Source organism: Melospiza georgiana, chromosome 13 (assembly GCF_028018845.1).
Source record: "Melospiza georgiana isolate bMelGeo1 chromosome 13, bMelGeo1.pri, whole genome shotgun sequence".
In the NCBI taxonomy this organism is placed as follows: Eukaryota; Metazoa; Chordata; class Aves; order Passeriformes; family Passerellidae; genus Melospiza; species Melospiza georgiana.
In genome coordinates this window covers 3,998,949-4,011,241 of record NC_080442.1, presented here as the reverse complement: position 1 = coordinate 4,011,241, position 12,293 = coordinate 3,998,949, and the positions used below count along the sequence as shown (strand labels likewise).

General features: G+C 48.7%; 2 protein-coding genes across 2 annotated transcripts; both read right to left on the bottom strand.

The window, feature by feature from the left end:
- Window positions 1-2,182: 2,182 nt before the first annotated feature.
- On the bottom strand, window positions 2,183-6,084 carry LOC131089073 (mRNA export factor GLE1-like). Its single transcript, XM_058033596.1, has 2 exons — window positions 6,030-6,084; window positions 2,183-3,999 (listed from the first exon to the last, which is right to left on the bottom strand). The coding sequence occupies exons 1-2, from the start codon at window positions 6,082-6,084 to the stop codon at window positions 2,183-2,185; spliced, it is 1,872 nt and encodes a 623-aa protein (XP_057889579.1).
- Window positions 6,085-8,406: 2,322 nt separating this feature from the next.
- Window positions 8,407-10,028, bottom strand: LOC131089038 (SNW domain-containing protein 1-like). Its single transcript, XM_058033543.1, is given in 2 exon segments — window positions 8,407-9,497; window positions 9,499-10,028. Coding segments are annotated over 2 exon segments (1,584 nt in total). The 5' UTR covers window positions 10,008-10,028; the 3' UTR covers window positions 8,407-8,422.
- Window positions 10,029-12,293: the final 2,265 nt, after the last annotated feature.

Here is a 12,293-nt window from a genome sequence, read left to right as displayed (position 1 = left end):
CAATCCCGGCCCGCCTTTCTCCGCTCTGTCCAATCACAGCCGCCCTTTCTGTCCGGACGCGGTCCCGCCCAGCCCAGCCCGCGCAGGCGCAGTGCGGCCCAGCCCGGCCCCTCATACCGCCCTGAGGGAGGCGCCGCCTCAGATCCGCACTCGCGTTCGCACCCGCGGCCGCAGAGCCGGAGAGGAAATGTGGCGTTCGGAGCCAGGGCTGAAGCTTCACAGGCCTCGACCTGAAATAAAGATCCTGTTCTGGTGCACGAGCAGCTGCACCTGGCCGCAGGGGAACCCAGGCAATCCCTTTGAACCGAGAATGCGCACCTATCACTGGCCAGTGAGCTGGGCAGAGTTATGACCTTTATCCACTCCTGTCTGTAAGAGCAGGACATTCAAAGCCCCTATGATAGGGGCTGCACTTCAATAGATGTTGGCTGTTGCTGCATGAACCTCGGTGTGTGTATGTCACATTCCTGTCTCCACCATCAGTGACAGTCTGCTGTTTGAACTTAAACCCATCCTGTCACTGGGGACTTGTTTACTTCTCTCTTCTAACAAGCTGGGCTGGCTGAGTTGGTGTCTGTTAGGCCAAATTTCCTGTGCAGCTCTAGGCCAGCTGTAGCTGTCACAGCTCCCCCTTTCTGTTCTAAAACATGCAAGTTGTTCTCTGTCATCCCTCTGCAAGGGCCCTTTGCACACAGGATGGCAGGACAGAGTGGTCACACAGATGTTTCTGCCCAACTCAACAAGCCTAGATTCTCTCTGCCGGTGATGTTGTTACAATGAAGTTGTAACATTCATTCCCAGGAGCTGTCAGGCAGGATCACAAACAATACAAACTTTCAAATTGGCATGCCCCAGGCTTATAACTGGGAGGTTACAAACTTATAACTTAACTCTATGGACTGGAAACATTTTAACTTTAGAACTGTGAGAAGATAACATGGAAAACAACTTCTCAAGTTCAGGTTTTGACTCTTAAACATATAAAATACTCAAGACCTCATATTATAAAATCTTTGCGTCGTTTGAATGGGTAAAATCCTTAAACTGTCACTTCAGAAGGTCCCAAATCTCCGTGTAAGAGGTGTAGAAGTTGTTAAAATCACTGGTCCATGCTATCCGCTGAGGGACCATCAGGAGGGTGCTGTCTCTGGTCCCCAGCAGGACGTAGGGCAGGGCAGACACACCTGGCTGGTGTCCACCCTGTTCTGATGTCTGTGGAAATGCACCCATACCCACATCCCCATGGACCTTCCCTCCTGTTTGTGAGAATGTCTTTTGCCATTGCTTTAGGTGATTGGGCATCACCCGATGACTGTAATGATAGGAAATGGGTTAAGATTACTGGGTTTTGGGATTGTTCTGGTCCTCTTAAGTGATTCAGTGTGTAAGCAGCTTTTGCTACTCTGCTCTGTGGGTATTTTCACTTCCATGAGATGAACTGCACGATGGAACTTGGCATTGCACTGTGCAACTTTTCAGTCCAAGAGTCCTTAATCTCTGGAGCCATCAGGATATTGGATTTAAATCATTTTCTACATGATTAAATGTCATGGCAGGCAGAGGTGGTAGACTGCTGCGACCTTCCCAGAGAAGCATCTCTAAAAACAGGTCCTGGGTGCACAGGCATATTGTGCTCTTGTCCAGTGATTTCAGCTCTTGGGTGATTTCAGCCACAAGCAACACAGAAGAAAAGGAGAGAATCTTTGTATGGGGTTCCAAAGAGGGTCTTTATTGAGCTCCTACCCCCAAAGGGTCCAGGGATTAAGAACTCTCCCAGGCAATGAGAGCAGGGTTTATAAAGGGATACTGAGGGGCAGGGCAGAACATCAGAACGAATTAAATGAGGGCACAGGGGTGGAACAAAGGGGAAGGGCAAATGGGATACATAGAACCAATATGCAACAATGTATTCTGAGGGAAGCTTTTTCCCTCACCATGACTAGGGAGGTTGTTGCTTGTTGTCCATCCAAGGGAGTATGGTAAGCTTCTCCTCAGTTTACCAGCCTCCACAATTAAACATATGAAGGAAAAGTCTTGAAGTTTCGGTAATTTACTGTACAAAACTTATACAAAATAACTATACAAAAACTTATAAAGATCTAATGCAAAGATTAGCTTCTAAGTGTAAAAAAAATAAATCTTCTTAAATTAAACATGAAGGGGAAAGGAAATACAGACTGACTTATGTTCTCCAAAAGGAAGGTGTCAGAATGCCCTTTGGTAATGGAATTTCCTCTGCCTGTAGACATTTCTGCACAAAAGTCTTCAAACGTGACAAACAGCCCATCTGGCCCGAGCTGGTCACAGCTTCAATTCTTGGGATATAGAATTTCTGGATGAAGAGCATTATTTTCCAGAACTGAATCCCATACTGCCTCATCAGAGCATTGCCACACACCTCCAGGAAATCCAGAAGCAGCACAGCTGTCACATCTGCCAGAGGCTCCAGATTCAACATCTGCGCAAGCCAGCGCCATCCATAGCTCAGACCGTGAGGATGAGCCCCTTGTCTGCTTCCATAAGGCCAGCGGAGCTGAATGATGGCAGCGTAGAGACGAATCATTCCTGACATCCTTTTAAGAAAATGATCTGCTTCTTCCACTTTAGAATCATGAACTTCATATCCAAGCATCCTCTGATACTCTTCCGTAGAAGTCCCTTCTTTCCGAGCGGGGTAAAATGGCACAGAATATGGGCACTTTTTGTGCAGATGAGCTAAAAAGATGTCTCCAACTCGAGGGTGTAATTCCCAGATTCCTGAGAGCACCGCAGCAATTGGGAAAGCTGAATCGTGGTGAAAAGATACTTCTCCTTCCCCATGTCTCACAAAATTCTCTGCAAGTTTGTAACAAACAAATTCCAGCCCCTGTGGATGCTGAGTCACCCACACCGTCTGGCCTTCAGTCTGAACAGGCTTCCCAGACAGCAGGTTATTGATCTTATCAAACACCTCTCTCAGCTGAGAGCCTGATATGCTAGAGATCTGGCTCACAGGGATTGTAGCTGCTTTCTGCAGGTTTGTCTTTATCTTCTTCACCTCAGTGTCGCCTCTGCAGTTTCCAATATCACTGAAAGCAGCAACACATTGCTCAGCAGCATCCTGAAGCTGCCAGTACCACTGCATGATGCTTCCTTCTGTTTCAACTTGAAGTCCTTCCTTCTCCTGCTTTCCCCACGACTGCTGTGCAGGGACAGAAGTCTGCCACATCATCTGCTCTCTTTTCTCTAACTCTTCCTGGTTTTGTTTCTTTTCCTCTTCATATTTCCTCTTTCTTCCTTCTCGAGCTGCAGTGATTTCCTGCTGCATGCTGGATATCGCCCCTCTCATCTCCTGCAGGGCTTGTTCAGAGCTGGCCACACCTGCTGGATCCGGGAGCCCCCTCTTGCTCGTGGTGGGGGTGAGCCCTGACACCCGTGCACAGATCTGGTTGCCACGATTGCTGCACACAGACAGATCCATTCTGGGCAAATCTTTGTGCCTGCAGCTGGGATCAATCTGCTGGTCCAGCTGCAGCAGTTCCTCCTGGATGGAATAAAGGCGGTGCAGTCTTTCCTGGCCCTCTTTCCTGCACAGAAGCTCCAGCTCTTCCTGGTGTTGCCTCTGCTGCTCTGCCTCACGCAATTTTAGGTTCAATATCTTTGCTCTACGTTGGTGTTCTTCCTTCAACTTCTCTTGCTGCCTCTGAGCCTCCATTGAGCTCTTCTCCATTACTTCTTGCAGCTCTTGGAATTCCTGATGCCGCTTCAGCTCCCTCAGTTCATCAAAGTGCTTCAGCTGCCCACTGGCCTGGGCATAGGCTGCCCTCACCATCTGCTCCAGCTTCTCCTGCCACTGTCTCAGCCTCTCCCTTGCTTTCAGCCTGTGCATCTCTTCATACATCCGAATGCAGTCTTCGACTTTTGCAGCTTTAGATGACAGAACTGCTGGAGCAACTTCTTGGTTTATTTCCAGGAGACTAAGATGATCGTTTTCCTTTTGCCCAGTAGGATTGGGCAGAACTGTTGGTAATGCGGCAATGGTGACGATATTTTGTGGCTCTGCTGAGGGATGATGGCTCTGGTTGTCTCTCGTATCCTTTGCTGGTAGACAATCCAAAGCAATCTTCTGCTCCAATGGTGGCAGTGCAGTCACAGCACTGACTGCTGAGGGATTCCCTGATCTGCTGGTTTTTCCAGGGATTTCTGGTGATGTATTTCCCAGGCCTGTCCCTGAGTTGCAGCAATGGTTGGACTCACCCCATGGCAGCTGGGCAGAAAGTGCAGTCTCAGAGCTGGACCAGTGGGCTCTGGGAGGAGGCAGTACTGGCGTGTGTGCTGTGTCTGGACATGTGTGTATCCCTGGTGCCTGCTGCTGGAATGACTGCACAGGCATAACTGGAACAGCTCTAAGGTGCTTTGACTCTGCGAGAGCTGGGCGTCCCTGCAGCGCAGCAGCAGAGCCAGCACAGCTAGGCTTGGTCACAGAGGGCTCATTTGCCATCGTGGCACAGCCAGGCTCAGTGGCAGGCAGCCCTCTGCAGCAGCCATGTGCTCCACAGCAGCCATTTACCCTGCAGTGGCCGAGCATTGCCTGGCAGCAGGCAGAGGAGGCTCCACGGCAGCTTGCCATTTCACAGCAGGTGGTTGTGGTCTCAGTGGTCTTGGCTGAAGCAGCAGGACACAGAGGAAAGGCAGGGCAGCCTGTGGTGGCTCCAAGGAATGGTGCAGCAGGGTACAGAGAAGAGGCAGAGCCCAGGGTGGCTGCAGGACACCTGTGTAACTCAGCTTGGGAGTGCGGGCTGTCTCCACTGCTTTGTTCAGTGTCGGTGTGCTCTACCAGCATCTCATCCCTGTGCAGGATGGCCCCACGGCTCTGTGCCATGGTGGGATGATTGGCTGGCACATTGTCCCTGCCCTGGGCAGTGGCATGGCCCCAGGCAGCCACAGGGCACTCTGCAGACAGGTCACCCCCTCCTGGGGAGACTCCCTGGCACCACGTGGGGGATGCTCTGCCCGTTCTCCTCCCCTGCTCGCCCAGTGCCATCTCCTGCAGCAGCCTCATGTCTCGCTCGCTCTCTAACTGTTTTATCAGGTCCAGGATGAGCCTCCAGGGTTTGACAACATTGATGGCAGTTTCATCGGCTGTGGCAGCTGCTGCAAGTATGTATCTGCCAGCCCAATCCCATGTGTTTAAGTCCAAGGCTGCCTCTTCGGACACGTCCAGTCCGTGGCTCCCACACCACTTTAGTAAGGCCACTAAAGCCTGTTTATCATATTTAATCCCTCTTCTTCTTAAAATAAGAGTCCATACTTGGAGTGTAGGGTCTTCTGGCACTGATGCCCACGCTCCCATTTATCCCAGTGGTGTCTGTAAATCACAAAGGTGTTTGGATCCACGTGGCTTTCCCTGCTGTTCCTTGCCACACTCTCCACTTCAGGCAGAGCGCTCCACTGCCCGCAGTGCTCTCTGCCCACCCGCAGCCTCCTCTGCTGCCCGCCGCTCTGTCTTGGCTAGAAAGACTGGTGTCTGCTTCCAGAAGGCAAGATCCTACAGAAGAGGGGAGTTTTCCTCTGAAGATCTACTGGTGAAGTAGAAGGGTCTGGTCTTCCTCTGGGAATCCAGTGGAAAAGGCTGCCTGTGATGTTTGAAGTCCCAGATTATATCCTGGAGGCAATGCTTGGCTCCTCCCCCTGGGTGGAGCATCTCACAATGGGAAGATGGAATTTTATCAGTCAGGCAGTGACACTCAATGGCCCATTAGCAGAAGATATCTCCAGGAGGGAGGATGGGTCATGGAAGAGGTAAAGAACACTGCCCCACCTGGTTTTAACAGATGGTAATAGAATACATCTGGTTACATCTTGCATTGCAATCTAAGACAAGGTCCCTTCTGCCCATGGCTTTCTCTACTGCCCACAGCTCTCTGGTGTCCTTCAGCTGCCAGCAGCTCTTTCCACTGCCCGCAGCTTCTCACAGCCCACCCAGGTGCCTGGCAGCAATCTCCACTGCCCTGTCTCTCTGCAACACTGCAGCAGCTTGTTGTCCTCACCCAGGACACCAAATGTTGCTTGGGTGTTGGAGACAGGAATGCTACAGGCACACATGGTGCTCATGCAGCAAGAGCCAAGGATTATTGTCTGAATGGTCTTTTTATAGGGGTTTCAAATCCCTTGTTCATATAAACATGGTTGGCTAAAGACCTTAACTCTGTCCAGCTCACTAGCCAAGGATAGGAGAGCATCCATGATTTAAAACAATTGGCTCAGATCCCCTGTTCGAGCTTAAGTCCAGACTATCATTAGTACACTTGGGGACTTGTTTAATCCTATCTTCTAATGAGCTAGGCTAGTCGAGTTGGTGTCTATTAGGCCAAATTATCTGTGTAGCTTTAGACCAGCTACAGCAGTCACACCCTGCACCCAGGGAGGAGGAACAGCAGCCCAGCCCCTCAGGACACCTCCCATGGGGGACCAGGACAAGGAGATGCCTGCAAGGTCATGGATCCAGCCAAGGAGCTCATCTGCCCTTCTCCATCAGGTCTGGAAGGGTTGGAGGACCTGAGGGACACCAAGGCTTTGTCATCCTCCCCACCAATGCCTGTGATCCACAACGTCTTCAGCCTGGCACCTTACCAGGAGTACCTGGAGAAGGCCAAGGGCACAGACCCCATCCTGTTCTGCAGGAAGCACTTGTGGGAGCACTCCTCACCCCAGAGCACGGCTGGCAGCCAGGAGCCTGCTGCCCTCAGAGACGTCTCGGTGGTGCCCAGCCTGAGGTCGGGCAGTGATGCAGTGCAGAGCCAAGGGGAAAGCTGTTACAGGAGCGTCCCTAAAAAGCCAAAGCCTGTGCCCCAAGAGCTGGAGTCTCAGGAGGGCAGCTCTGACAGGGTGGGCAGCAAGGAGTCTCCCCCTAAGGACATGGTGCTGGACCTTAGCTTCAAGAAGAGACTGGTGGAAGCTGGGGACACGCAGAGAGCCCCTGGCTGTGTGGAGGGGCCACTGGAGCGAGAGGATGAGGAGGAGAAAGAAGCTGGAGGAGGGAAGGTGGGGTTGGGAGAGGGGGCACAGCCCCGGGGGCCTGAGGCAGACTCAGGGGACAGGAGCAGCTTCCAGAGCTCAGCCAACTTCATGTTGGTGTGCAGTTTTTAGTGTTCGGTTTTTATTGCTTTTCTCCTCCTCTTTTTCAACCTCAAGTGTATTTTGGGGGAGAATAGAGCTGCAGAGGTGCAGGGTGGTGCTGTGATGGGTCTGTAGGTCTTCCACTGCCACTGCTAGCCAGTCATGCCAGAGTTAAGAATCTAATCCCTATGGATGTGATATGGTACAGCAGGCTTGGTTCACAGCCACAGGATGGTGCCACAGAGTTTTCCCTTCCCTTGTTGGCTGCAGTGGCAGCTCAGCCCCCCACGTTTTGGGGTGGTGCCTGCCCATCACTTGGAACATTTAATTGCTGTTCATTTAAGAGACCTGATGTAGATATGGGGCCACATGTAGACCTCCCCCCACCCTGCCCTGGTGCAGCTCTGTTCCTTTTTTTGAGTGTTGGAAGGATGTCAGTTGGAAGCAAGCCAGGACCACGTAATAAGTGACATAGACTCTCAAGATATTCACAGAAGACTAATAATCTTTATTAAGAAATCCATGATTTTTATAACCTACTTCGTTACAGGTGGACCTAATTGGTCCTTTAATTAAAACACCATCACCATTGAGTAGGTAAAGAAACCACCCTTTGGTAAAGGGTTAAACAAAAGGTGAACAAATCTCCATAACACTTTCCACATGTTCACATGTTCAGGTGCAGCAAGATAAGAATTGTTTCAAATTCTTTCTCTCTAGCTCCCTAAAGCTTCTGGGGCCAATTCTGGGAAAACTTATCTAGCTTCTCTGTCTCTCTGACCAGGGAGCTGCTACCACAGAAGGAGGCTTTATTTCACTAAATGTAAAGAAACTAAAACAAGGATTACTGAGAAACTACGAATGTTTGTTTTAAAACAGAATCCAGCTGTTTCCCCTCCCTTGTTCGAATAAACAGTATAGCCAAACTAAAACACTGAATCATGAACATCCCAGCATCTGTTACATCTTAAGACAATCATTATATACAGCAGGAAAGCTTTTAACAGATCAAGCTTGAGGTACCTAAAAAACTAAAGCTGTAGGAGAGGGGCTACACTCTTACCCTTGGATGCCTGGCAGTGGGGAATCAACAAAGTCAGAGAACTTGCTAAAGAAGAATTAATTCACTTATGAAATGTTTCCAGGTGGTCTCCATGTCTTCTCTCTCCCTGGCTAGCTGTCCTGTGTAGAAGAATTAGTGTGTGCATACTAGAGTTGTGAACTGCTGTGTTACACCACCATCCTCCCGTGCACCCAATATTAAAAATCCTTTTTGATAAAATCCAAGTTTGCAGTCCATTTCCCTCCCTCCCAAGGAGCACATTCAGTCCTTCCTCCTCTTTTTGCTCTGAAGCTCATGTTCCTTAGGGCAGCTGCTGTCTGATGGCTGTTTAGAACCACTGTGTTGCTTGGCTTCTTCCAGAAACTTGTCCAAACCAAATGGATCCTCCTCAAATTGCACTGGTCCATCTCTGCTCCTGCCACTGCTGTTATGATCCAAGTTAGAAAACCCTTTGTCAGGAACAAACCTGTTGGTCTTTATTCGAGCCTCTAGATCATCCCCATATATTTCCTTATCCATATTTTTACTTGGCCTGTAGATGTTTTGGGCCATATCCTTGCCACTTCTCCATGGCTGGTCATAAACATTATAGATGTCATCCTCTCCTCCAGCAAAGTCACTGTCCATCCCCTTGCTCTGGTTGAACAGCCTCTGGTCATATTGGATTTCGCTGGATGGCCTGCGGTTGGGCATCCCCAGGGCAATAACTTCACTGATACCTCTGTTCTCATTTCTCTGCAGCTTTGACCTTTTATCAGGAGCTGCCCGGGAGAGATTTCTGTCGTGCTGTCTCTCTTTGTGCCGGTCATGTCTGATCTCATCTCTTCCTCGAGCTTCTCCCTCCTCTTTTTCAACACAGGTTTTGATCCCTGCTCTTCTCTCCCTGGCTTTCTGAGCCATTTCTCTGAGCTTTTCCTCATGTTTCTCTTTTTCTTTCTGAGCCATCTTCCTCTCCACCTGGGCTCGCATCTCTACTGCCTCACGAGCCTTTCTGTCAGCAATACAGAGCGCCTCAGCAAGTTTGGCAAAGTTCTCATTAATATGAACAGTCTGCAATCCTCTGCCATCTGCAGCCAGACGCTTATCCAAGGGAACGGTGTAACCCTTCACATTTTTCCAGTTTGAAATGCACAGAGGGATTTTCCACTCTTGCTGCTCTTTCACAGTCATCTTTCTACTTGGAGAGTGCATTACAGGTGCTGGAGGAGACGGTGGTCCTTGCGGAATCTTCTTGTTGCTTTTGAATCTTGGAGGCTCCAAAAGCTCCTTTTGCATTTCCACCACCCAAATCACTCTCTGCCTTGCTCCAGAGTTGAATGCAGCTCCTTGCTGAGATGTACTGTGCAGGAGCTGCCTTCTCTGCAGCTCCAACTTTCTGGGAGACTAACTTCTCCAAGGCTTCTCTTGTCTTCTTTGTTATCTCTCTAACTGTGTTCTCATCTGGTCTTTGCAGTTCAGGATGATCCACGTTCATGATCTCTTTTGGCACAAGATCTGTGTACTTGCTGTAAATATCCTTGTCCTTTGACTGTCCTTGTCGAGCAATTGCATCGTATTTTATTTTTCCTTCTGCATCCACCGGAAGAGCCAAAGCATTGGAAATTTTCTTCTTTTGGCCCATATCCAATGGATATTGGGCCATGTGAATTTCTGGGAAGGCACCCCCATCTCCAAAATCCTCTAGGGCCTGTGGTATCCATCCTTTCTGGCAACCATATGGGGGAGGTTCCCTTTGTGAGGAGACCAGAGCAGTCTGCCTGGATCTCTGAGCTCCTGCTCTTTCTTCTAGTTCTAGCTGATCCCGGGACAAATGGGTTGGAGCTGTCAAAAAAATGGTGAGTGCCATCTTGACCACGTACACCGTCCGCTCTGCCCCACGCCCAGCCCGTGGCTCTCCTCTTCTTCCGAGATTATCTGCAGCAATTAGTTGAAAGTTCTTAACTAAGTCCTATAACCTTGAATTTTATCTGCAGTAGTTCTTTAAGGTTGAGAAATTATTAGCTCACCAAAAAAAATTTTGCTGCTCAAGCAAAGTCAGAGTACAACCTGACACCCTGTGGGTCAGGGTGGTGGCTGCAGCCCTCCAGCAGTGCCAGCTGTGGTTCTGTGTAAGCAGTGATCCTGCAGAATCAGGGAGTTTTCCTCTGAAGGTCCACTGGTGAAGTAGAAGGGTCTGATCTTCCTCTGGGAAACCAGTGGGAGAGGAAAGTTTCTCCTCTGGGAATGCAGCAGGCAAAGGCTGCTGTGGTGCTTGAAGTCCCAGATTGTATCCAGGTAGGAATGCTTGGCTCCTCCCCTGGGCAGAGCATCTCACAATGGGATGATGGAATTTTATCAGTTGGGCAGTGACACTCAATGGCTCATTAACAGAAGATATCTCCCTGGTGGGAGGATGGGTCATGGAAGAGATAAAGAACCCTGCCCCACCTGGTTTTAACAGATGGTAATAGAATACATCTGGTTACATCCTGCATTGCAATCTAAGACAGTTAAATATTTTCTACATTGTAAGATATATAGTTGCTTTCTTTTAAGAGGTAAGACAAATCCAACTGAAAGAGCTGTGATGGAACACTGATAAACACCTGTTTGTGGATAAAAAACATACAGTGTGTTCACCTTTGATTTTGTCTAAGATTCTACTGCTTGTTACAATCTTTGTTCCAATTGCTGTTTTGTCTTCCAGAGATAACACAGTAAGAGTCAGTGATGATTTTATATTATGGCTGTTATTGATTATAAGCTGTGTTAGCATTTTCCTTTATTTTCCTGTCATAGGTATATGACTGTTTAGAAAGGCATTATCTCAACTTCCTCAGAGGTTTATGGCTGATATATTGATTACACAATGTGAATTTTCCAATTCAATAATAGGCATTATTCATAAGATGTTATTAGTGTATTTATGCTTTAACATCTCTTTGTGTAGTTATCTAAAAGACGTGTCATTTCAGGATCCTTCCTCTTTGTTCTCTACCTGTTTATGCATCTCTTAGATCAGGTTAGCTCTCTGGCTGGTCCCTGCACTGGCTCTATGGTTTGACCCAATGCTGTCTCATAATTTTAAGCATTTTTCAGAGTTCCAAGAAAAGACATCTGAGCTTTGTTGAAAGCCTCTGAACTGCTAGTCCTGTGGTTTTTCCCAGTTATTATTACAGAAGTACTCCAGCAGTTTGCTGTGTTTGAAGCATCTCTATCCTGAAGGAAACTTCAGAGTGATGCCAGAGCTAGGTGGTTTGATTAGTCTTTAACCCCAAGGCCTTTACTCATAACTGCTATTTTTAGGAGCCTTGTTTTAAAACGTGTTTAGGGAATTCCCTCCCAATTGGAGCCTGGATGGTGGCATGGCTTGGGTCTACCTGGATGGAGAATTTGCCAATAAACCCAGATGCCTTCTGCATCAAAACTAGATTCAAGTCACTTTAACTTGGCAATTTGACCCTTTATATGTTACAGCTGAACCTATTTCTAGAGTGAGCTTGGGAATTATTATCCAGAAATAATTATCCAATCCCTCACTAAGTTGAGGTTTGTCAGTTGTTTGCAGACTCTGGGATTCCCAATCACCCAATTTCACATGTCACATGGATCTCTGAGAATTTGTGCCATCCTCATTTCCAACCAATGACCTCACATACCACCTCTTTTCTTTGATTTGCTTCCCCATAAAGTCCTGCTTTAGGTTCAGGAGAGATGAGCTACACAACTGAGCCCCTGGTGACAGGGAGAGGTGGCATTTAAAGGTCACCTGCTGCCACAAACCCCACAGCTTCCCTGGTTTTAAACACAGCAGCCCTCCAAAATGACCTTGGGTTTGCTCCAGGGGACCAGAGAACCCCTCTCCACACCTCAAATCATCTGGCAATCCCCCAAATTATCCAATAAAGGCAAAACAAAGATGATTTCTTGGTCTCAGGAGCCGTTTGGAGGAGAGTGGGAGAGGGATGGGTTAAAAATTTGCTTTTTTACCTCCCCAACACACCTCCCAGAGCTGCAGAGGACCAAGCCCAGCTCGCAGGCACCAGTCAGAGCAGCAGCACCTGGCTGGGGTGGTACTGGGAGCCAAGGAGGGAGGTCAGCTCAACACCACGCCCACAGCAGACACACCCTTCACAGCTGGGTTTCACGGTCT

Coding starts and splice junctions, on each gene's coding strand:
- LOC131089073 (XM_058033596.1), bottom strand. CDS start 6,084: ATGTGTGCCTGTAGCATTCCTGTCTCCAACACCCAAGCAACATTTGGT. Junction 4,000..6,029: donor AGCAACATTTGGTGTCCTGG/GTGAGGACAACA, acceptor CATTACCAACAG/TTCTGCCCAATCCTACTGGG.